We start from the raw sequence: 24,613 nt of genomic DNA, 5'->3' as shown, positions 1-24,613 counted from the left end.
TAAAAAAAATACAAAAAACTAGCCGGGCGAGGTGGCGGGCGCCTGTAGTCCCAGCTACTCGGGAGGCTGAGGCAGGAGAATGGCGTGAACCCAGGAGGCGGAGCTTGCAGTGAGCTGAGATCCAGCCACTGCACTGCAGCCTGGGCGACAGGGAGAGACTCTGTCTCAAAAAAAATAAATAAATAGGCCGGGCGTGGTGGCTCAAGCTTGTAATCCCAGCACTTTGGGAGGCCGAGACGGGCGGATCACGAGGTCAGGAGATCGAGACCATCCTGGCTAACACGGTGAAACCCCGTCTCTACTAAAAAATACAAAAAAACTAGCCGGACGAGGTGGCGGGCGCCTGTAGCCCCAGCTACTCGGGAGGCTGAGGCAGGAGAATGGCATGAACCTGGGAGGCAGTTTGCAGTGAGCTGAGATCCGGCCACTGCACTCCAGCCTGGGCGACAGAGCAAGACTCCGTCTCAAAAAAAATAACAATAAATAAATAAATAAATAAATAAATATCTCAATTTAAAAATAGCTATTTTACTTTACGTGTGTGTGTATTTATATATGTGTGTGTAGCTTCCGAGTTTGGGAATACATTCACATAGTCCAATAATCAAAAAGTGTAAAAAGTCTCCCACTTTTTTAGCCGGGCGAGATGGCGGGCGCCTGTAGTCCCAGCTACTTGGGAGGCTGAGGCAGGAGAATGGTGTAAACCCGGGAGGCGGAGCTTGCAGTGAGCCGAGATCGCGCCACTGCACTCCAGCCTGGGTGACAGAGCGAGACTCTGTCTCAAAAAAAAAAAAAAAAAAAAAGTCTCCCACTTTTGTCTCCAGCCACCCAATTCCCCTTCCCAGTAACAACAAATGAAAATATGACATTTCCTGTGCAGACTTCTAGATATTTTATGCATGTACAGCAAAGTTTTACAGAAATGATAGAACAATTTACACATTATTTTGCCCCTTGCTTTTTTCACTCAGTAATACATCTTAGACCATTCCATAGCAGTATATAGTTTCTTTATTCCCTATAGTGATTATGTATTATACCTTAACTGTAAATACATTTGAAGATATATTTCACAAGTCAAAATGGTGAGCTTCTATATTAAAATTGAAGTTGACCACATCCTTGATAGGGATGTGGCCTTCCGTTAGAAAAAAAAAACAAAAAACAAAAAACAAGGCCAGGCATGGTGACTCACTCCTGTAATCCCAGCACTTTGGGAGGTCAAGGCAAGTGGATAACCCCAGGTCAGGAGTCAAGACCAGCCTGACCAACATAGTGAAATCTGTCTCTACTAAAAATACAAAATTAGCTAGGTGTGGTGGCATGCACCTGTAATCTCAGCTACTCGGGAGGCTGAGGCAGGAGAATCGCTTGAACCCTTGAGGCGGAGGTTGTAGTGAGCCCAGATTGCACCACGGCACTTCAGCCTGGGTGACAAAGCAAGACTCTGTCTCCAAAAAAAAAAAAAAAAAAAGCAATCCACCTTCAGGAAAAGGAAATTAATCTCACCCCAAATTATGTTAATAATAATGACGGCACTGGTGGATAGCATTTATTTATTAAGACAGGCATTCTTCTATGCACTTGACACATATTAACTGGCTAAATCCACACAACAATCTTATGAGGCAAATACTTTTAAAATACTCACTTTCCCAATATGGAAACAGGCATAGAAAGATTACTAATTGGTCAATCTAAGGTCAAAACAACCAATAAAAGTTAAAATTTTGAAATTTCATCTCACTTCTAGCAAGTACTTTATTAGATAACAGTAGAGATTTCACTGGAATTAGTTAAGTCTAAATAGCTAAATAGGCTTTTAAAAAAATCACCTTGATGCTTCTGGCATCTTTACAAGGCTGAGGTGGAACGCAGCCCACACAAGCTGTCTGCCTAAAAGATGTACTGTATGTTACAATATGGCTAGCAATAGGGACACGTTACAGAAACACTGCAGATCACTTTATCTCACTGTGCCACTGGAGGCAGTTGACAGATGCATGCAGGTCTGAATAATGTCTCTATCACATTAGAAAAATTTGTTCTCAGCTAGATTCATGCCTGCCCATCTGTAAAAGCTAGCCACTTGCATTTAAGAGCTTAATTTACACCATGACATAACTAAAGCTGTGTGTTAAACTATCACTTTTCCACAACAGTTCTAAAATATTCCAAGATGTCTGGCACAAGGTATCAGCTCAAGGACACTGATGAAAGGAGGAGGGTGTTAGAAAATATAAAAGATAAAAATATGAATTTACTACACATAAAAATCTCATATTCAGATACTTCATCCAATTCACCCTTGCTACTAAACAACAAACACATACACTTGTATAAAAATGTAAGTGAAAAGATGTTTTTTGTTGTCATTTTGTGGTGTTTCGACTCAAGGAGTAATTCAACTGTTCTATTTTAAGTTAGATATTCTATATTCTACTCCAAGCTGCTTAGTCTGGCAAATGAAGAGCTAATATCATCTGTATAGCAGGCTAGCATAGTATGATCTAATTTTTTATCTTGTGACTACTATAACTTAGCAGTTTTCCCCTTCCAGATTAAGGGCTTTCATTTTAATCCTAACAGTGTTCATAATGCCTTTCCCAACGCTAAATCTTCCTGGTAATGTAACTCTTGACTGTATTTATCCCCTAGAGTTCTCCTATGAATGTCAATAATCAATGACCCACATAATCATTTTTAAAGAAAATAATTATTAAAGAAACCTAAAGCAATAAAATTAAACTCAATTTATACGTTACAAATAACTTAGTATTCGGTACTAGTGAAAACTGTCCAGTGTCCTCTGTTTTGGGAAAGAGTAATTTTCTCTCATCTTTGAAGAATCTATAGGCTTTTCAGTGCAACCCAAAGGAAACCTGAAATTATTTGCAGCCTCTGTACTAGATAATATTGTTGAAAGGATATATGCTTTCATGCAGACTCATAGGTCAGAGCCCCATATAATGAGGCTCTCTAGACCCTTCTAAAACGCACATTCAGTTAAGATTAAAAAAACACTAAACGTGAACTGAAATATATTCCCAAAGCAGTACTATCATAGAAAGCAACTAACATACATCAGCATCAGTACAACTGTTTTAAGTTACCAAGTGTCTAACTAGAATTATATGGATTGATCTGATTAGTCATTCATACAATAAACATTTATTGGACCATGTGCCAGACAGTGGACTAAGTGCTAGGATTATAAGCACTGTCAACTTTAGTAATCTTTTTCTTTTTCTGAAAGCAGCACTTAACAATTCTCAGAGATGCAGTCACTCCAAAACTGTAAAAAATTCCACATCGCCGGGCGCAGTGGCTCAAGCCTGTAATCCCAGCACTTTGGGAGGCCGAGACGGGCGGATCACGAGGTCAGGAGATCGAGACCATCCTGACTAACACGGTGAAACCCCGTCTCTACTAAAAAATACAAAAAATTAGCCAGGCGAGGTGGCGGGCGCCTGTAGTCCCAGCTACTTGGGAGACTGAGGCAGGAGAATGGCGTAAACCCGGGAGGTGGAGCTTGCAGTGAGCTGAGGTCCGGCCACTGCACTCCAGCCTGGAGGACAGAGCGAGACTCCGTCTCAAAAAAAAAAAAAAAAGAAAAAAGAAAATTCAACATCAACTCTACTATTCTCCTTTACTGCAAACAGGTAAATTAGCTTTTACGCCTAATTTCACTCTAGAATTTAATCAAATGACATGTGCACACAGGAGTGCACAGACACTCTTGTTCCCCATAAGCATGCCTTTCCTGTTTCTTTTTTGTTAAGTACCTCCCAAAAGACAGAAGACTAAAATATGAAGACTTTAGGGCCAGGCACGGTGGCTCACACCTGTAATCCCAGCACTTTGGGAGGCCGAGGCAGGTAGATCACCTGAGGTCAGCGAGTTTGAGACAAGTCTGGCCAGCACGGCGAAACCCCATCTCTACTAAAAATACAAAAATTGGCCAGGCGTGGTGGTCACGCCTGTAATCCCAGCACTTTGGGAGGTTGAGGCAGGCAGATCACAAGGTCAGGAGATCGAGAGCATCCTGGCTAACATAGTGAGACCCCGTCTCTACTAAAAATACAAAAAATTAGCCAGGCGTGGTGGCAGGTGCCTGTAGCCCCAGCTACTCGGGAGGCTGAGGCAGGAAAATGGCATGAACCTGGGAGGTGAAGCTGGCAGTGAGCTGAGATAGCGCCACTGCACTCCAGCCGGGCTGACAGAGCAAGACTCCATTTCAAAAAAAAATTAGCCAGACATGGCGGCAGGCACCTGTAATCCCAGCTACTCGGGAGGCTGAGGCAGAATTGCTTGAATCCAGGAAGTAGAGGTTGCAGTGAGCTGCGATCCTGCCGCTGCACTCCAGCGTGGGTGACAGAGCTAGACTCCATCCCAAAAAAAGTTAAAAAATTAAAAATAAATAAATAAATGAAGACTTCAAATATCAAATTTAAAACTCTTAGAATATGGATTTGGATGATTTTAAAAATTGAAGTCTCACTATTCTTCCCAATGTCCATTAATTCCAGGTGGTTTGCATAATTTTTTTTAAAAAGCAAGAGACCTGAAATGGAGAACTCTCTTTCAAATATCCCTAAAATGTACTTAAGAACTTGAAGTAATCTAATGCTCTGTTGCCTAGGCGGAAATGCAGTGGTGAGATCACACCTCACTGCAGCCTTGACCTCCCAGGCTCAAGCAATCCTCCTACCTTAAGCCTCCTTGTAGCTGGGACCACAAGCAAATGCCACCAAGCCCAGCTAATTTTTTTCTGTTTTGCAGAAATGGGGTCTCCCTATGTTGCCCAGGCTGTAAATCTAATGCTTAATAAACTTAACCTAAAGTCTAGCTTTGTAACAGTCTTTCCTTTATTTTCTAACACCACTAATATCTGAATATTTATAGATATGATGACAGAGGAGTAAAGTTCTCTCAGAAGGCCTGATCTCAATGTTGTAAACTCAATTCCCACTCATGCTAATCTACAGAGATGTAGCTGTAATAAATGATGAATTATTAATGTCCTTGATATCATGTGGAGCCAGAGGTGCCATTAACGTAGTTGTTTAGTACCATCAGGGGTAAATTATTTATAGGATGTACAGAGCAATCACAACAGTTGGAAGAGAAAATCAAATTCAGCAAGCTAATTGCAACGAAGTCCTACAGCAACAGAAATGGAGGGGTTTTCTTCTGTAGTCACACATACATCTGAATCATCAATTTTGTTTTCAAGAATATGCAGCAATAATAGGCTGAACTGGGAACTTCAGCAAACAAAACATCTGACAAAGAGGCCCTTTGTAAAAGTTAAAGGATAAGAAAACATTGTATCTACTATTTTGGGTATGACAGTGCTTCATTTAGCCAGCATAATTTGGAAATCTTTGTCTTGTTAAGTGTGTACCTAGCATAATTTAGTTTTCAAAATAATTATCAGCCGGGCACGTAGCTCACACCTGTAATCCCAGCACTTTGGGAGGCTGAGGCGGGTGGATCACCTGAGGTCAGGAGTTCGAGACCAGCCTGGCCAACATGGTGAAACCTCATCTCTACTAAAAACACAAAAGATTAGCCAGGTGTGGTGGCGCGTGGCTGTAATCCCAGCTACTCAGAGGCTGAGACAGGAGAATCGCTTGAACTCAGGAGGCAGAGGTTGCAGTGAGCCAAGATGGTGTCACTGCACACCAGCCTGATCAACAAGAGTGAAACTCTCAGCCGGGCGCGGTGGCTCAAGCCTGTAATCCCAGCACTTTGGGAGGCCGAGACGGGTGGATCACGAGGTCAGGAGATCGAGACCATCCTGGCTAACACGGTGAAACCCCGTTTCTACTAAAAATACAAAAAAAAAACTAGCCGGGCGAGGTGGCGGGCGCCTGTAGTCCCAGCTACTCCGGAGGCTGAGGCAGGAGAATGGCATAAACCCGGGAGGCGGAGCTTGCAGTGAGCTGAGATCCGGCCACTGCACTCCAGCCCCGGCGACAGAGCAAGACTCCGTCTCAAAAAAAAAAAAAAAGAGTGAAACTCTCGAAAAACAAAAAAAACTCAGGGTTACTATTATAATCAATCACTATAGTGTGATTTAACATGCTTATGATCTTGAGTATTCTTGGAGTAAAGTGAACTAAACACAAGAATTCTAAAACAACTCTGAAAATTGTCTGCTCTTGTAAGTTGGCTTTTCCTCTACCACTAACAGCTTTACACTAAAAGCTCTCATTTCTTGGAAATTTCAGCCTTCCTTTCTATAACAGGCTACTTTAACTTTTTACAAAAATTTGTTTCTAATCAATTGTCATAGGCTAGGAGACCCCCAGTTCCTGTTAGAACTATCTGAATTAGGAGTAAATGAGATATGAGAGTCTTTTCTGTGAATAAATGCTTCCTGGAAACATTTTTGCTTGTGGTTGAACTAGAAGTGGCTAGCTATATTGGATAAACATTGGGTAAAGATCTTCAGGATAAATAAGATTGTATTATAGTTTGAAGCATAAAGCTGTTGCAAATTAAACTTTCTATATTTCATTTGTATTGCTTATTTGTAATACATCATACAATACTTTTTGTATGAATTTTAAGTCAGAGGTGCTGGACATGGTGGCCCACACCTGTAATCCCAGCACTTTGGGAGACCAAAGTGGGACTATATACCTGCAGTCCCAGCTACTCAGGAGGCTGAGAGGGGAGGATCATTTGAGCCCAGGAGTTTGAGGTTACAGTGAGCTATGCACACCAGCCTTGGTGACAGAGGGAAATCTTGTCTCCAAAACAACAAAAAAGAAGAGAAAAAAAATTAGAAGTAGGGGTTCTACTGCCTCAGTATTCTTCTGCCTCAGCCTCCCGAGTAGCTGGGATTACAGGCATGTGCCACTATGCCCAGCTAATTTTGCATTTTTAGTAGAGGTGGCATTTCACCATGTTGGTCAGGCTGGTCTCGAACTCCTGACCTGTGATCCACCTGCCTCAGCCTCCCCAATTGCTAGGATTATAGGCGAGAGCCACCGTGCCCAGCTCCTTGAGTTCTTAATAATTAAAAATGTTGTTTCACTAGGGAATGTAACAACAATAAAAAAAACAAAATATTAATTCTACAGATACATTTAAGAATACAACCTCAGCATGCCCAGTTTTGGGACACTGGGCAAGTCACTGAACCTCAGCTTCAGTCTCTTCCATTAGTACCACCCTTATCAGATTGCTTAGAAGACTAGAATAATATAAATATATGTAAAAAGAATATAAAACCTTAATTGGGACTACTCCCCTAATTAACTTATTGAAATAGTAATCTAAATATTGCTTCTGAATTCTAATTTTATGAGAGATGCCAGTAACAAGTCAGCTCACCAAAGATTTGGTCAAATTACTGGAGTACGCATATACATCATAAGATATGATGTTTCAGAATTACCCAGTGACACCATTTCTAAGAATCTACTCTGCATATATATCTACAGTTATGAAACGATATCTATCAGGAAGTTACTGTAATAACAAAATCATAAAAAGAAACCTATATGCTTATCAAGATGAGATCAGCTAAATAATTTATGCAAGTCCTACACAATGGAATTCTCTGCAGTCTATAAAAACAGCAATATAGAGAGCTATATATTTGGTATGGTTTTGTGTGTTTTTAAAGAAAAGGAAAAAAAGATAGATGTATGTGTAAAACTTTGGAAGCAACCCAGGAAACAATTAACAGTGAATTCTCTTTAGGTAAGACAAAGGAACTTGTTATTGTCCCACTTTAAAATGTTTTGTACCATTTTAATAGTTTATCATGGGCTCCAGCCTGGCCAACATGGTGAAACCCTGTCTCTAATGAAAATACAAAAATTAGCTGGACGTGGTGGCACATGTCTGTAATCTCAGCTACTTAGGAGGCTGAGGCAGGAGGATTGCTTGAACCTGGGAGACAGAGGCTGCAATGAGCTGAGACCGCACCACTGCACTCCAGCCTGGGTAACAGAGCAAGACTCAATCTTAAAAAAAAAAAAAAAAAAAAAGGCCGGGTGTGGTGGCTCACATCTGTAATGCCAGCACTTTGGAAAGCTGAGGCAGGTGGATCACGAGGTCAGGAGTTCAAGACCAGCCTGGCCAAGATGGTGAAACCTCCTCTCTACTAAAAATACAAAAAATTAGCTAGGTGTGGTGGCAGGTACCTGTAATCCCAGCTACTCAGGAGGCTGAGGAAGGAGAATCGCTTGAACCTGGGAAGCAGAGGTTGCAGTGAGCCGAGATCATGCCACTGTATTCCAGCCTGGGCAGCAAAGTGAGACTCTGCCTCCAAAAAAAAAAAAAAGGTTTACCATGGGTATTAATTTATTTAAATATACCTTTAACCTAGAATGTACTAGGAAATAAGATTTTATCTTTCAAGACAGGGTCTCACTCTGTTGCCCAGGCTGAGTGCAGTAGCTTGATCATGGCTCACCTTAACTCCCGGGCTCAAACAATTCTGCAACCTCAGCTTCCCAAGTACCTGGGACTATAGCCATGTGCCACTGCACCCAGCTAATTTTTTTTTTTTTTTTTTTTTTTTTTTGAGACGAAGTCTTGCTCTGTCGCCCGGGCTGGGGTGCAGTGTCCGGATCTCAGCTCACTGCAAGCTCCGCCTCCCAGGTTTATGCCATTCTCCTGCCTCAGCCTCCCATGTAGCTGGGACTACAGGCGCCTGCCACCTCGCCCAGCTAGTTTTTTGTATTTTTTAGTAGAGACAGGGTTTCACCGTGTTAGCCAGGATGGTCTCGATCTCCTGACCTCGTGATCTGCCCGTCTCAGCCTCCCAAAGTGCTGGGATTACAGGCTTGAGCCACCGCGCCCGGCCAAATTTTTTATTTTTATTTTTTTGAGATGGAGTCTCGCTGTGTCGCCCAGGCTGGAGTGCAGGGGCCCGATCTCAGCTCACTGCAAGCTCCGCCTCCCAGGTTCACACCACTCTCCTGCCTCAGCCTCCTGAGTAGCTGGGACTACATGCACCTGCCACCACGCCCGGCTAATTGTTTGTGTGTGTGTGTGTGTGTGTGTGTGTGTGTGTGTGTGTGTGTGTGTGTGTGTGTGTGTGTGTGTGTGTGTATTTTTAGTAGAGACGTGTTAGCCAGGATAATTTTTTATTTCTTGTAGAGACAGGGTCTCGTCATGTTGCCCAGGCTGGTTCCAAACTCCTGGACTCAATCAATCCTCCCTCCTCAGCTTCCCAAAGTGCTGGGATTACAGGCATGAGCTACCACACACAACCAGAAATAAGATTTTAATTTTGTTACTTTTCTGAGATTAGAATTCTTCCTACCGAATGTTTTCAGAATAATACCATAAATTGACCAAATCAGGTTAATTATGACACCTGACAAGGAACAAGAAAAACTTATCAACTCCATGTCCTTTTGCCTTCCTAATCAGTAAGATACCTCAGATAGATAGTGAAAAATACAAATACACTAGACTGTTTTTTTAGACGGATGTATGAAATCGTAAATTCTACTTTAGAACCTAGTATCTGGCCTTCAAATTTCAAACGAACAGAGCTGAATTTTTAGTGAGCAGTACAAAACCATGGAATACCACTCCTATCCATGTTTTTAGTATCTGTCCTTCCTGCCCTCATTTAGAATAAAATAATAGTTCAGTAACAGTGGAACACAGGTTCCTGTTCATATATGAAAATATGCAGAGGCCGGGCGCGGTGGCTCAAGCCTGTAATCCCAGCACTTTGGGAGGCCGAGACGGGTGGATCATAAGGTCAGGAGATCGAGACCATCCTGGCTAATACGGTGAAACCCCGTCTCTACTAAAAAATACAAAAAACTAGCCGGGCAACGAGGCGGGCGCCTGTAGTCCCAGCTACTCGGGAGGCTGAGACAGGAGAATGGCGTGAACCCGGGAGGCGGAGCTTGCAGTGAGCTGAGAGGCGGCCACTGCACTCCAGCCTGGGCGGCAAAGCAAGACTCCGTCTCAAAAAAAAAAAAAAAAAAAAGAAAATATGCAGAAAGCTGGCCAGGCATGGTGGCTCATGCCTGTAATCACAACACTTTGGGAGGCCCAGGCGGGCGGATCACCTGAGGTCAGGAGTTCGAGACAAGCCTGGCCAACGTGGTGAAACCGCGTCTCTACTAAAAATACCAAAAATTAGCTGGGCATAGTGGCGGGCGCCTGTAATCCCTGCTACTCGGGAGGCTGAGACACGAGAATCGCTTGAACCCAGGAGATGGAAGTTGCAGTGAGCTGAGATCGTGTCATTGCACTCCAGCCTGGGCAACAAGAGTGGAAACTCCATCTCAAAAAAACAAAAAAAGAAAAAAAAGAAAATATGCAGAAAACTATGACATTTTCCATCACTATTAGTGAGCATTTTTTAAGTACCAGCATTTTCTAGGTTCATATCTTTGTATCAGACTACTTATATCTTACAATTATTAAGTTATTGTGAAGATTTATTTTTTTTGAGATGAAGTTTCACTCTTTTGCCCAGGCTAGAGTGCAGTGGCGCGATCTCGGCTCACCACAACCTCCACCTCCTGGGTTCAAGTGATTCTCCTGCCTCAGCCTCCCGAGTAACTGGGATTACAGACACCTGCCACCACACCCAGCTAATTTTTTTGTATTCTTTTTTTAGTAGAGACAGGGTTTCACCACGTTGGCCAGGCTGGTCTCGAACTCCTGACCTAGGTGATCCACCCGCCTTGGCCTCCCAAAGTACTGGGATTACAGGCGTGAGCCACCGCACCCAACCTATTGTAAAGATTTTTACAAGTTAATCGAGAGTAAAACAAGTCATCTTATCACTTATATTATTGGTAAAGAAGGTTTAATCAAAGCCAAGCATCAGTTGGATTTCTTATTATTGATGTAATCCACCATTCCTTAATGCCTATGTAGTTTAACCTGGCACCAAGTCTAATATCTCCTCAAATAAGCACACTATGCTCAGGGTTGGCTATGCTTTTCCTGCTGCAACCTACCAAGATTTTGATTACACAAGCAAGTTCTTACAGTGATTCTGAAATAGATATGCAAAAAACATGTAAGAGAAGCCCAAAATTAAGAAACATTTAGCTGGGCATGGTGGCTCACGCCTGTAATCCTAGCACTTTGGGAGGCCAAGGCGGGCAGATTATCTGAGGTCGGAAGTTCAAGACCAGCCTGACCAACATGAAAAAACCCTGTCTCTACTAAAAATACAAAATTAGTCAGGCATGGTGGCGCATTCCTGTAATCCCAGGCACTTGGGAGGCCGAAGCAGGAGACTCGCTTGAACCCAGGAGGCGGAGGTTGTGGTGAGCCGAGATCCTCCCACTGCACTCCAGCCTGGGCAACAAGAATGAAACTCTGTCTCAAAAAAACAAACAAACAAACAAAAAAAAACAAGAATTCAGTTAGGAGTTGATTTACACCACACTTCACTATTGTTGCGCTGTTAACGGTTTAACTTTAAAACTGCTAATCACCACTAATTATTCTGGCAATTATTCTGCCAGTTATTTGTTACAAATAACATAATTACAGTCTTGTTTGGGAAAGGCTGAGGAAGGGCAAAAGGAGAAGAGATGAGGAAGGGCAAAAGGAGAAGAGATGAAGAACACAAATACCTTAAAAAACTGGTTTACAACGAAGTAAAACTCAATTAACTATTCCATTCTCCAGGTTTTTCTCCCAAACATGAAATCAATAATTTGGATAGAGTGTAATTACTTAAACTGCTTTTATTTTTTATTTGCACCAACTGAATATTATAACATTTTTCATGACTGAAATAATACAGAATAAATGTGTTGAGTCATTTTCTCTGGAATAGGAAATATGACATAAGAATGCTTTCAGAGTACTTCTAAAAAACATTTTGCTAAGCCTTTACTTAATATGATGTGATCTTTTCTCAACTGGTTAAATGCCAGTTTTCCATTAGGATTGAAAGACCTTTAAAGAATAAAGCACATAAAATGTCACGGATCTAAGATGAAGGAAATGTATTTCCTAGCATTAGGAAACCAAGTGATTATCTTCATATACAAGTAATCCTTTGATTACTCATGTGCTGATTCTATTTGTTTTACATTGGAAAATGCAAAACATTTGTAATATAATGAAACATAATTAGGACATTAATCTCTATAAAAATAAACGGGTCCTCCAAAGCAGAAAATAATTTTAAAGAATTAAGTAAAACACAGATTTCTTCAACTAACATTCAGTAAGCAAAAATTGCTTATGGTTCAGTGGTTCTCCATCATGACTGCACATTAGCCTCAATAGGGAAGATTAATATTGATACTTAAGTCCCACCCCAGACCAAACAAATCAGAGAATCATCGGGTAAGGCTAAAACAATGTTTTTTTTTTGTTTTAATTATTATACTTTTAAGTTCTAGGGTACATGTGCACAACGTGCAGGTTTGTTACATATGTATACATGTGCCCTGCTGGTGTGCTGCACCCATTAACTCGTTATTTACATTAGGTATATCTCCCTAATGCTATCCCTCTCCCTTCCCCCAACGCTACGACAAGCCCCGGTGTGTGATGTTCCCCGCCCTGTGTCCAAGTGTTCTCAACAATGGTATTTTGTAAAAGCTCTCCAAGCAACAGTCTAATGCACAGGTGGGGCTGAGAACATTACCAGTCCAGAAATCCATCTAATAACCCAAAGCCTGATGGGGCCAAGGATGTTCTGAGTTCCCATGAGATCTGGTGGCTTAAAAGTGTCCAGCTGGCTGGGCGCAGTGGCTCTCGCCTGTAATCCCAGCACTTTGGAAAGCCAGGGCAGGTGGATCACCTGAGGTCTAGAGTTCGAGATCAGCCTGGCTAACATGGAGAAACCCCATTCCTACTAAAAATACAAAAATTAGGTGTGGTGGTGCGTGCCTGTAATCTCAGCTACTTGGGAGGCTGAGGCAGGAGAATCGCTTAAACCCAGGAGGCGGAGGTTGCAGTAAGCCAGGATGGTGCCACCACACTCAAGCCTGGGCAACAAAGCAAGACTCCGTCTCAAAAAAAAAAAAAAAAAAAGTGTACAGCCAGGCCTGTACAGTGGCTCATGCCTATAATCCCATCACTTTGGGAAGTCAAGGTGGGTGGATCACCTGAGGTCAGGAGTTTGAGACCAGTCTGGCCATCATGGCAAAACCCCATCTCTACTAAAAATACAAAAACATTAGCCAGACATGGTGGCTGGCACCTGTAATCCCACCTGCTCAGGAGGCAGAGGCAGGAGAATCGCTTGAACCCGGGAGGCAGAGGTTGCAGTGAGCCAAGATCTCACCACTGCACTCCAGTCTGGGCAATAGAGAGACATTCTGTCTCAAATAAATAAATAAATAAATAAATAAATAAATAAATAAATAAATGAGTGAGTGAGTGAGTGAGTGAGTGAGTGAGTGAGACCATGTCTCTAAATAAATAAATTGTCCATCCTGGCTAACACAGCGAAACCCTGTCTCCACTAAAAATACAAAAAATTAGCCAGGCGTGGTGGCAGGCGCCTGTAGTCCCAGCTACTCAGGAGGCTGAGGCAAGAGAATGGAGTGAACCCAGGAGGCGGAGCTTGCAGTGAGCCAAGATCACACCACTGCACTCTAGTCTGGGAGACACAGCAAGACCCCGTCTCAAAATAAATAAATAAATAAAAATAAATAAATAAATAGTGTGACACCTCCCCTACACAACTCTCTCTCTCACTCCTACTTTCACCATGTGAAGTGCCTGCTCCCGCTTCGCCTTTTGCCATAAGTAAAAGCTCCCTGAGGCCTCACCAGAAGCCAAGTTGATGCCAGTGCCACACTTCCTGTACAGCCTATAGAAATGTGAGCCAGGTAAACTTCTTTTATTTATAAATTACCCAGTCTCAGTTAATTCTATATAGCAGTGCAAGAGACTAATACAGCAGGGTATTATTGTGTTAACAACCAAGCCCAAGTGATCTGTATCAGATCTGTATTAGGTCAGACTTCTTAAGGCTCTCTTGTTGCAGATTTTCTTGTTCAGGTATCTTATAAACTAACAAAAATGCCCTGAAGATTGCACTAGATTTTGAAGGCTCACACTTGCTATTTACCACTTCCCCAGATATACCAGGATAAAGAAGATAAAATATATTAAAATCCTTAATACAGTGAAAGCACGTATATGTTTTGAAATGATTGTTGCAAGTGAAACAGTTCACTGTAACAGTATCATGCAAGCCAGGAGCAAAGTATATCGGATTCTGGAAACACAGCATCTTTTCCCACGCCTCGCCTCAATTTGGTTTAGGGATTTACTACGTCTTTTATTTACTTAATTTTTTTACTTGGCCTCTAATATCCAGTTAAAGTGTTTCTTTTGCAAACTAAAACTGATTGTTTCTGCTATTGTCTAAAAAAGATCATCTATTATTACCTGACATTACGTGAGAGACATCCATAATACTTTTGAAGTATCTCAACTTTAGAAATAGGTGGCTGGAGGCCAAGCGCGGTGGCTCACGCCTGTAATCCAGCACTTAGGGAGGCTGAGGTGGGCAGATCACCTGAGGTCAGGAGTTCGAGACCAGCCTGGCCAACATGGTAAAACCCCGTCTCTACTACAAATACAAAAATCAGCCAGGTGTCATGCGCGTGCCTGTAATCCCAGCTACTTGGGAGGCTGAGGGAGAACTACTTGAACCCAGGAGGCAGAGGTTGCACTGGGCTGAAATCACCCCACTGCATTCCAGCCAATCACAAGATCAAGAGATCGAGACCATCCTGGTCAACATGGTGAAACCCCGTCTCTACTAAAAATACAAAAATTAGCGAGGTATGGTGGCACGTGCCTGTAGTCCCAGCTACTTGGGCGACAGAGCAGGACTCTGTCTCAAAAAATAAAAAATAAAAATATAAATGGGTGACCAGTATACAGTTTCAGACCACTTAAAACACCTCCATCTACAGCTGTCAGCCCTAATGCCACTGCATGCAACTACTTATTCATTAATATTTAGTAACTATCTGATGGATGCTGCAAGGCTCTATAAAAACAAAGAAAAAAATGAAAGATTACTTGTGGATATATTTTTCTGAATTTTGAGGCAATTAGACGAAACATCCCAGATGGAGTGAGATGGGAACCAGAGCTAGTAATAACTTTTTGGGCCAGGTGCGGTGGCTCACGCCTGTTAATTCCGGCACTATGGGAGGCCAAGGTGGGCAGATTACGAGGTCAGCAGTTTGAGGCCAGCCTGGCCAACATGGTGATACCTCGTCTCTAGTAAAAATACAAAAATTAGCCGGGCATGTGGTGCACACCTGCAATCCAAGCTACTCAGGAGGCTGAGGCAGGAGAATCCCTCGAACCCAGGAGGCGGAGGTTGCAGTGAGCCGATATCGCACCACTGCACTCCAGCCTGGGCGACAAGAGCGAAACTCTGTCTCAAAAATAAATAAATAAATAATAAAACCTTTTAGTGTTCCCATATTTAGAATTTTTCTTTGTTTAAAAAGATGATCTTGGCTGCCTTCTTTAGGCCGGGCTCAGTGGCTCACACCTGTAATTCCAGCACTTTTGGAGGCCGAGGCGGGCAGATCACAAGGTCAGGAGATCGAGATCATCCTGGCTAACAGGGTGAAACCCTGTCTCTACTAAAAATACAAAAAAAATTAGCCGGGCGTGGTGGCGGGCGCCTGTAGTCCCAGCTACTCGGGAGGCTGAGGCAGGAGAATGGCGTGAACCTGGGAGGCAGAGCTTGCAATGAGCCGAGATGGTACCACTGCACTCCAGCTTGGGCAACAGAGAGAGACTCTGTCTCAATTAAAAAAAAAAAAGAAAAAAAAAAAAAAAAAAAAAACAGAAAAAAATAAAAAATAAAAAGATGAGTTTGAAATAATTAGCTAAGATAATGCCCTGATTCATTCACAACATTTACTATAGATAATGAGGTACCTTGAAAAGAAACCATATAGTAAGATATTTAAAAGACCAGAAGCAAATGAGAATGGGTTGCTTTAATTTCTTTTAAAATTTCTCCTGAGCGGCCAGGGGCAGTGGCTCACGCCTGTAAACCCAGCACTTTGGGAGGCCAAAGTGGGCCAATCACAAGGTCAAGAGATCGAGACCATCCTGGCCAACATGGTGAAACCCCGTCTCTACTAAAAATACAAAAATTAGCCGGGTGTGGTGGCGCGTGCCTGTAGTCCCAGCTACTTGGGAGGCTGAGGCAGGAGAATCACTTGAACCTGGGAGGCAGAGGTTGCAGTGAGCCGAGATTAGATTGTGCCACTGCACTTCAGCCTGGCAACAGAGCAAGATACCGTCTCAAAAACAAAAAAAATCAGACCGGGAGCGGTGGCTCACACCTGTAATCCCAGCACTTTGGGAGACTGAGGCAGGCGGATCACAAGGTCAGGAGTTCGAGATCAGCCTGGCCAGCATGGTGAAGCCCCATCTTGACTAAAAATACAAAAATTAGCTAGGCATGGTGGTGGACGCCTATAATCCCAGCTACTTGGGAGGCTGAAGCAGAATTGCTTGAACCCAGGTGGAAGTGAGCCGAGATTATGCCACTCTACTCTAGCCTGGGCAACAGAGCAAGACTCTGTCTCAAAACAAACAAAAAAAAATTTCATTCCTGATTTCTCTCAAAAGGTTATATAACCTTATTTTTTTGAGATGGAATCTTGCTCTGTCGCTAGAGTGCCGTAATCTCAGCTCACTACAACTTCTGCCTCCCAGGCTCAAGCGATTCTCCTGCCTTAGCCTCCAGAGTAACTGGGATTCAGGACCCCACCACCACGGCTAATTTTTGTATTTTTAATAGAGATGGGGTTTCACCATCTTAGCCAGGCTGATCTCGAACTCCTGACCTCGTGATGCACCCGCCTCCGCCTCCCAAAGTGCTGGGATTACAGGCATGAGCACTCTGCCCGGCCATCTGTACCCTTTTTAAAGGGGCTCATTTTCTTTTTCTTTTCTTTTCTTTTATTTTCTTTTTAAAGACAGGATCTTGCTCTGTCTCCCAGGCTGGAGTGCAGCAGCACGATTTCAGCTCATTACAACCTCTGCCTCCCATGCTCAAGCCATCCTCCTACCTCAGCCCCCCAAGTAAGTAACTGGGACCAGAGGTGTGTACCAGCATACCGGGCTGTTGTACTTTTTTTTGAGAGACAGCGGGTTTTGCCATGTTGCCCAGGCTAATCTTGAACTCCTGGACTCAAGCGATTCACTGGCCTCAGCTTCCGAAAGTGCTGGAATTACAGGCGTGAGCCACTCTGCACAAGGTCATGGGCTCATTTTCAATTTACCACCTTGTGGTTTAAAGCAATTAAAGTAGATTATTTTCACATTTCAGCTGGATTATCCAACTGCAAGTTATAAAGTTATCTGAAAAAATATTGTCTCCTCTGGCTGGTTGCAGTGGCTCACAACTGTAATCCCAACACTTTGGGGGGCCGAGGTAGGCGGATCACTTGAGGTTGAGAATTCAAGACCAGCCTGACCAATGTGAAGAAATCCCGTCTCTACTAAAAATACAAGAATTAGCCGGGCATGGTGGCACATGCCTGTAATCCCAGCTACTCAGGAGGCTGAGGCAGGAGAATCGCTTCAATCCAGGAGGTGGAGGTTGTGGTGAGCCGAGATTGCACCATTGCACTCTAGCCCGGGCAACAAGAGCAAAACTCCATCTCAAAAAACAAAACAAAAAAAAAAAATTGCCTCCTCTCAGTTTTCTTCACAGTGTTTACCCTCTACATGTAATAGAAGGATGGAAGACTTCATTTTCGGAAAAAAAAACAAGAGAAAGAAACTAGAACTGGAATGAACTTTAAAAGCCCTCAAATCAACTCTTCTACCCTTCTAAAACCCAAAAATGTTTTCCTAAGAATATCTTAATCCTTACCAATATCACTACAAATGTATAAAGGAAGGCTGGGCATGGTGGCTCACGCTTGTAATCCCAGCACTTTGGGAAGCCAAGGTGGGTGGATCACCTGAGGTTGGGATATCGAGACCAGCCTAACCAACGTGGAGAAACCCCATCTCTACTAAAACTACAAAATTAGCCGGGCGTGGTGACGCATGCCTGTAATGCCAGCTACTCGGGAGGCTGAGGCAGGAGAAGCGTTTGAACCTGGGAAGTGGAGGCTGCAGTGAGCTGAGATCGCACCATTGTACTCCAGCCTGGGCAACAAGAGCGAAACTCCATCTCAAAAAAAAAAAAAAAAAAAAAGTAGAAAGGAACTGCAAATGATCTGTCCCTTTAGGGAAGAAATATGAAATATAGGCAAAGCTATGCAGTTTTTGCTTGACATCACACAAGTCATTGCTAGTGAGCTCATAATCTTTAAAGGGATCAAGACAAAATCCATGGGAGGCCAAGATGGGTGGATCACCTGAGGTCACGAGTTCAAGACCACCCTGGCCAACATGGTGAAACCCTGTCTCTACTAAAAATACAAAAATTAGGCAGGCATGGTGGTGGGCACCTGTAAACCCAGCTACTTGGGAGACTAAGGCAGGAGAATCACTTAAACCCAGGAGGCGGGGGTTGCAGTGAACCAAGATTCTGCCACTGCACTCCAGCCTGGGCAACAGAGCAAGACTCCATCTTGGGGAAAAAAAAAAAAAAAAAGACTAAATCCACATGTTAATAGTGAAAACATTTTGCCAGGGTTACTAAAAGAGCTACAGAGGCTGAAGCCCAAGTCACACATGGAAAGACTTCCATAGAGCTATTCAACACAAGCATGGCTGGGCACAGTGGCTCACGCCTGTAATCTCAGCACTTTGGGAGGCCAAGGCAGGTGGATTACCTGAGGTCAGGAGTTCAAGACAAGCCTGGCCAATATGATGAAACCCCGTCTCTACTAAAAATACAAAACTTAGCTGGGCGTGGTGGCGTGCACCTGTAGTCCCAGCTACTCGGGAGGCTGAGGCAAAGAATTGCTTGAACCCAGGAGGTGGAGGTTGCAGTGATTTGAGATTGCGCCACTGCACTCCAGCCTAGGCAACAGAGTGAGACTCCGTCTCAAAAAAAACAAACAAACAAATAAACATAAGCTTATGTCCTCTCTATATGCTGAAAAACGAATCTGTTCACAACTATTATAAAGAAACAAAAGCAAGCAAATTTTAAACAATTATAATGAAAATAGAACTAAAAAAGTATAAGTAACTAAGTATATACATAATCCAATAAATTAATCAAGTACAGCATGGGTTCCCAATACTGATCCATGATAAAATTTTTAGCAGTTGGCCAGGCGCAGTGGCTCACACCTATAATCCTAGCACTTTGGTAGGCCGAGGTAGGTGGATCACCTGAGGTCAGGAGTTTGAGACCAGCCTGACCAACATGGCAAAACCCCGTCTCTACTAAAAATACAAAACCGAGCTGGGCATGATGGAGGAGGCCTAATCCCTACCATGGAAGTTGAGGTAGGAGAATCACTTGAACCCGGGCGATGGAGGTTGCAGTGGGTTGAGATCAGACCGCTTCACTCCAGCCTGGGTGAAAATGAGAAACTCCATCTCAAAAAAAAAAAAAAAAAAAAAAAAAAAATTTAGCAGTCTACAGTGAAATAAAACAGTAAAGAAAAGGTTACAAATTTTTCATAAAGCTAAATCTATATAATCTATAGAAGCGTCCTTAACCCTAAAAATACATACTTCTTAATGTTTTGGTACTATCATGAAATGACCAAGACAACACATCATTGGGGGAAAGGGGTTCTAACAGTTACTTTGCAAAATAAGTTGAGTGATAAACCTAGTCTTTAAATGCTGTGTATGTGTGTGTAAACAGAACAACGTGATAAAGAGCTCTGTACCCACAGAGAATCCAGTCAAGCCCTGAATGATCAAATAATATTCTAGAGAGTTTCTCATACAGAGAAGCATAGATAGCATCTGAGTAGGTTTCCAAAAACCAGTATTAATGAACTTTGTCCATAATCATTTTGATAGTCACAAGTTTGAGCATGTGAATTTGAATCACTAATATATTTAAAGCATTACATGTGTTTCAACATTCAAAATTACATAAAGAAATCCAAATGTACTTGGTGGTTTTATAGCTAAAGGCAACTGCTGAAGAATGTTTCATTTCTCAATTTAAAATAGTATGGTACTATCTTCTAATATTCTAAGAGTTCTACCAATACAAGACTTCCATCCAATTACATTTCTTTTTTTTTTTTTTTTTGAGATGGAGTCTCGCTCTGTCGCCCAGGCTGGAGTGCAGTGGCCGGATCTCAGCTCACTGCAAGCTCCGCCTCCCGGGTTTACGCCATTCTCCTGCCTCAGCCTCCCGAGTAGCTGAGACTACAGGCGCCCACCACCTCGCCCGGCTAGGTTTTTTGCATTTTTTAGTAGAGACGGGGTTTCACCGTGTTAGCCAGGATGGTCTCGATCTCCTGACCTCGTGATCCACCCGTCTCAGCCTCCCAAAGTGCTGGGATTACAGGCTTGAGCCACCGCGCCCGGCCCATCTAATTACATTTCTACAACAGAATTGTTCTCTAAGGCATTTCATTTCAACTGAAAATGTCAATTTCATTATAGGACATTAAAAATTTTGAATGTCACTTGGCTCTAGGCAATTGGTCTTCATTAAACAAAAATCAAACCTTAACACAAAAATATATCTTACATAAAATTACTTCTAAATGTTTACCAACCAATGGAGAATCTTAAATAGTAGGCCACGCTGTGGCCGGGCGCAATGGCTCGTGCCTGTAATCTTAGCACTTTGGGAGGCCGAGGCGGGCAGATCACCTGAGGTCAGAGGTCAGAGGTCAGGAGTTCGAGACCAGCCTGGCCAACATGGTGAAACCCTGTCTCTACTGAAAATACAAAAATTAGGCAGACATACTGGCTCAAGTCCGTAATCCCAGCTACCTGGGAGTCTGAGGCAGGAGAATCACTGGAACCCAGGAGGCAGAGGCTGCAGTGAGCCGAGATCGTGCCACTGCAACTCCAGCCTGGGTGACAGAGCAAGACTCTTTCAAAAAAAAAAAAAAAAAAGTAGGCCAGGCCAGGCTTGGTGGCTCACACCTGTAACCCCAGCACTTTGGGAGGCTGAGGTGGGTGGATCACCTGACATCAGGAGTTTAAGACCAGCCTGGCCAACATGGTGAAACCCCACTTCTACTAAAAATACAAAAAATTAGCCAGGCATGGTAGCGAATGCCTGTAATCCCAGCTGCTTGGGAGGCTGAGGCAGAGAATTGCTTGAACCCAGGAAGCAGAGGTTGCAGTGAGACAAGGTCATGCCATTGCACTCCAGCCTGGGCAACAAGAGCAAGGATCCATCTCAAAAAAAAAAAAAAAAAAAAAAAAAAGTAGGCCACATTAATTTCAATTACAGCTAAATGAAGTTGTTTTGTCAAATCTGTGCCAGATTTATTGTTATAATCAGGTAGCTCTTCCAAGAATGTCTTAGAAAAAGGCACTTGCTGCATAACAAAGAGTCTGTGCTAGGTTTAACTCAGACTACACTGCACACTGATATGAGTTTTTAAATTTGAGTCAATAAAACCAGAATTGACTACAGGTGTCACTACCATAAGAGAGAAAGCATCTTATTGCACTGCAGTTCTATGTTTACTAAAACATTTGGTTGGCCGGGCGCGGTGGCTCAAGCCTGTAATCCCAGCACTTTGGGAGGCCGAGACGGGCGGATCACGAGGTCAGGAGATCGAGACCATCCTGGCTAATACGGTGAAACCCCGTCTCTACTAAAAAATACAAAAAACTAGCCGGGCGACGAGGCGGGCGCCTGTAGTCCCAGCTACTCGGGAGGCTGAGACAGGAGAATGGCGTGAACCCGGGAGGCCGAGCTTGCAGTGAGCTGAGAGCCGGCCACTGCACTCCAGCCTGGGCGGCAGAGCAAGACTCCGTCTCAAAAAAAAAAAAAAAAAAAAAAAAAAAAAATAAAACATTTGGTTATTTGTTAATTTTCTCAACGACTATATGAGGTAAATTTCTTTCCTATCTGTGCTAACCTATTTGCAAATATATAAATACTTCTTAACCTCTGCAACACCTCTTATTTGTATTCTATTTCCAATAAAAATCCAAGTAGCCTCTCATATTTTAATTGCACTTCAACCTATTTTTTTAGTGGTGACTCTTTCTTTTTTTTTCTGAGATGGAGTTTCGCTCTTGTTGCCTAGGCTGGAGTGCAATGGCATGATCTCGGCTCACCCCAACCTCAGCCTCCCAGGTTCAAGTGATTCTCCTGCCTCAGGGTGTAGCTAGTATTACAGGTATGTGCCACCACGCCCAGCTAACTTCGTATTTTTAGTAGAGACGGGGTTTATCCATGTTGGTCAGGCTGGTCTCGAACTCCCAACCTTTGGTGATCCGCCCGCCTCGGCCTCCCAGAGTGCTGGGATTACAAGCGTGAGCCGCCCCCCAGCCCCGCCCCGACCCCCACCCCAGAGATGGAGTCTCGCTCTTTTTCCCGTCTGGAGTGCCGCGGCGCAATCTCAGCTCACTGCAACCTCCACCTTCCGAGTCCAAGCGATTCTCCTGCGTCAGCCTCCCGAGTAGCTGGGACTACAGGCGTGCACCACCACGCCCAGCTAATTTTTTTGTATTTTTAGTAGATACGGTGTTTCACCATGTTGGCCAGGACGGTCTCGATCACTTGACCTTTTGATCCGCCCGCCTCGGTCTCCCAAAGTGCTGAGATTACAAGCGTGAGGCACCGGGCCTGGCCCAGTGATGACTCTTTCTTAACGACTCCATCAGAAATCTGTCAGTTAATAAACGTGTTGCTCAGTTAGTGACGAGAAATAACTGTATGTTAGTGGTTAAGAGGCCCCATAATTGCAGCATTTAATACCTGCTGTTGTTCCTAATACCCAGGCTGACTCAGACTGAGGAGCCCTCCGAGTTCCACTGTCTAATAAAGACCTGTCAAAGTGAAAACTCAACAGTGGAGATTCCAGAATTCATTCAACCATTGTACCTGCTTTACATACATAAATAAACAGAACTGATTTTTGGGTTATTTGCCACAAGAAGATGCCTGAAAACAAGGCACCAAATGGTTTCGGAAAAAATACTCCTCTTTACAGTTAAGTTTAAATTAGATCAAGAATGCTACTTACAAAGATGTTCTGAATTAGTACAGGATCTCCTGATTCATCATAATGAACTTTTCAACCCTGTTAAGTATCAAAACTGCAGCACAAAATCAGCCAACATGCGAACTAAGGACAAAAGTTCACAGGTCTTTGGAGATCATGGTCATAAAATCACGTGCCTGAGGACCACTAAGTCTGAGGTACACACCAAATAATGCAGCTCAAAGTAAGCAGAAAGCACTGTTCCGTGCTCAACCCACCCCCACCAACCATCCAAAGTCCATGCTGGTGCCCAGGACCCGTGAGTCCTTATCATTAAATATCCCCGCCCCAACTCCTCCCCAACTGAGGAAATCACAGACTCCTTGGCCCCAAGAATCTTAACCCTGGTCTTCATCATACACGTCTCCAGAAACCTTAACACCGGCTTTTTCAGGCTCCCACCACCTAAAACAAAGTTCAGAACGCCCTGACGGCAGTTTCCTTCAGGGCTTAGGCTCTCGACCACGCCCTCCGACCAGGCAGGCCTGTCTCCCTCCTGCCTGCCCCTGTGGAGGGAAAGCTCCCCCTCCTTTTGGTCACTCTGCCTGGCCACTCTACTCACAGGATAGCGGTGTCGGGGGGCAGCAGGCCCGACAGCGCCCTCCAGCTCGGTGCGGGCGGTTTCCTGCGACTGCAGTCCACCAGAGGAATGCGGCAGGAGCAGGGCGCGGGGCAGAGACCTGCTCCGGCGGCGGGCAACAGGAGGAGAGCGCTCTGGGCAACGAAGAGTAACCGGGAAAGCAATCCAGATCCACACCCTAGCAACTGCTCCTCCGGGATGCCTAGGGGCGCGGGCGCCATTTTCCCCCTCGACCTGGACCTGGCCTAGAAGAGCTGCCTGCTAGAAAAGGAGGATCGGCGGAGAAGCTCAGCAGAGATGCTCAGCGGCTGCACTGTCTACCGAAGCCCCGGCTGAGAGCTGTACCAGCTACATGCATGCAAGGAGCAGATGCAGCGCGACAGCGAGAGCTACGGCCTAGGGCACACCGCTGAGGCCTGAGGGGGCTCGTCCGCCCCGCCCCACGACGCTACGTCCTCACGCACAGGGGTCAGCCAATCGGTGCCATAAGACGAGGTTGCGTCCGGGGCGGAACTGAGTGAGGGGCGGGGCCACACGCAGCCCAGTTTCTTTAGGAGGAGGACTTTAAGGTGTTCACGGACTTTAGGTGCCGCTGTGGAATTCCGCCGCTGTTCTTCCGCTGGAGGGCGCAGTAGTTCCTTAAGAGGGAATGGTGCGGCAAATGGCTGTGACTTCAAAGTCCTGACTACAGGTCTATCTACTGTAGTAGTAGAAAAGGATCTTTTATTTGCTCTGGGCTTTAAGAAAGCGGAGTGGCAGAAGGGCTGCCTTCCAAGTCGCAGACACGAATGGGTCACAGGAGTTTCTATCCTGGCTTTGGCCAGCTCGTCCTCCAGAGCCGAGCTCGAGCCTCTTCTGCCCCCTGCTGCTTGACTGTAGCCCCTGCTCTTCTGCAAGTAGGCGGCAACTCCCACTTGCATGTGATCAGTATCACTCTGTTAATGGCCTT

General features: G+C 44.0%; 1 protein-coding gene across 3 annotated transcripts in view; it reads right to left on the bottom strand.

The window, feature by feature from the left end:
* The window catches only part of LRIG2 (leucine rich repeats and immunoglobulin like domains 2), a 60,931-nt gene extending 36,807 nt beyond the window's left edge, over positions 1-24,124 (bottom strand). The window contains exon 1 of one of the 3 annotated variants that reach the window (XM_010359041.2): positions 23,647-24,124. In XM_010359041.2, the coding sequence (XP_010357343.2) occupies positions 23,647-23,885 (239 nt within the window). In that variant the 5' untranslated portion in view covers positions 23,886-24,124. Of the gene's footprint in view, positions 1-23,066; positions 23,097-23,646 lie in introns of those variants that run through there. The other 2 variants (XM_030936137.1, XM_030936138.1) reach the window with 2 other exon arrangements.
* Between the last annotated feature and the right edge of the window lie 489 nt (positions 24,125-24,613).

The sequence above is a fragment of the Rhinopithecus roxellana genome, chromosome 8, assembly GCF_007565055.1.
Source record: "Rhinopithecus roxellana isolate Shanxi Qingling chromosome 8, ASM756505v1, whole genome shotgun sequence".
NCBI classification, from domain to species: Eukaryota; Metazoa; Chordata; class Mammalia; order Primates; family Cercopithecidae; genus Rhinopithecus; species Rhinopithecus roxellana.
Note: the sequence above shows the minus strand (reverse complement) of the source record. Positions and strands in the feature narration are given on the sequence as shown.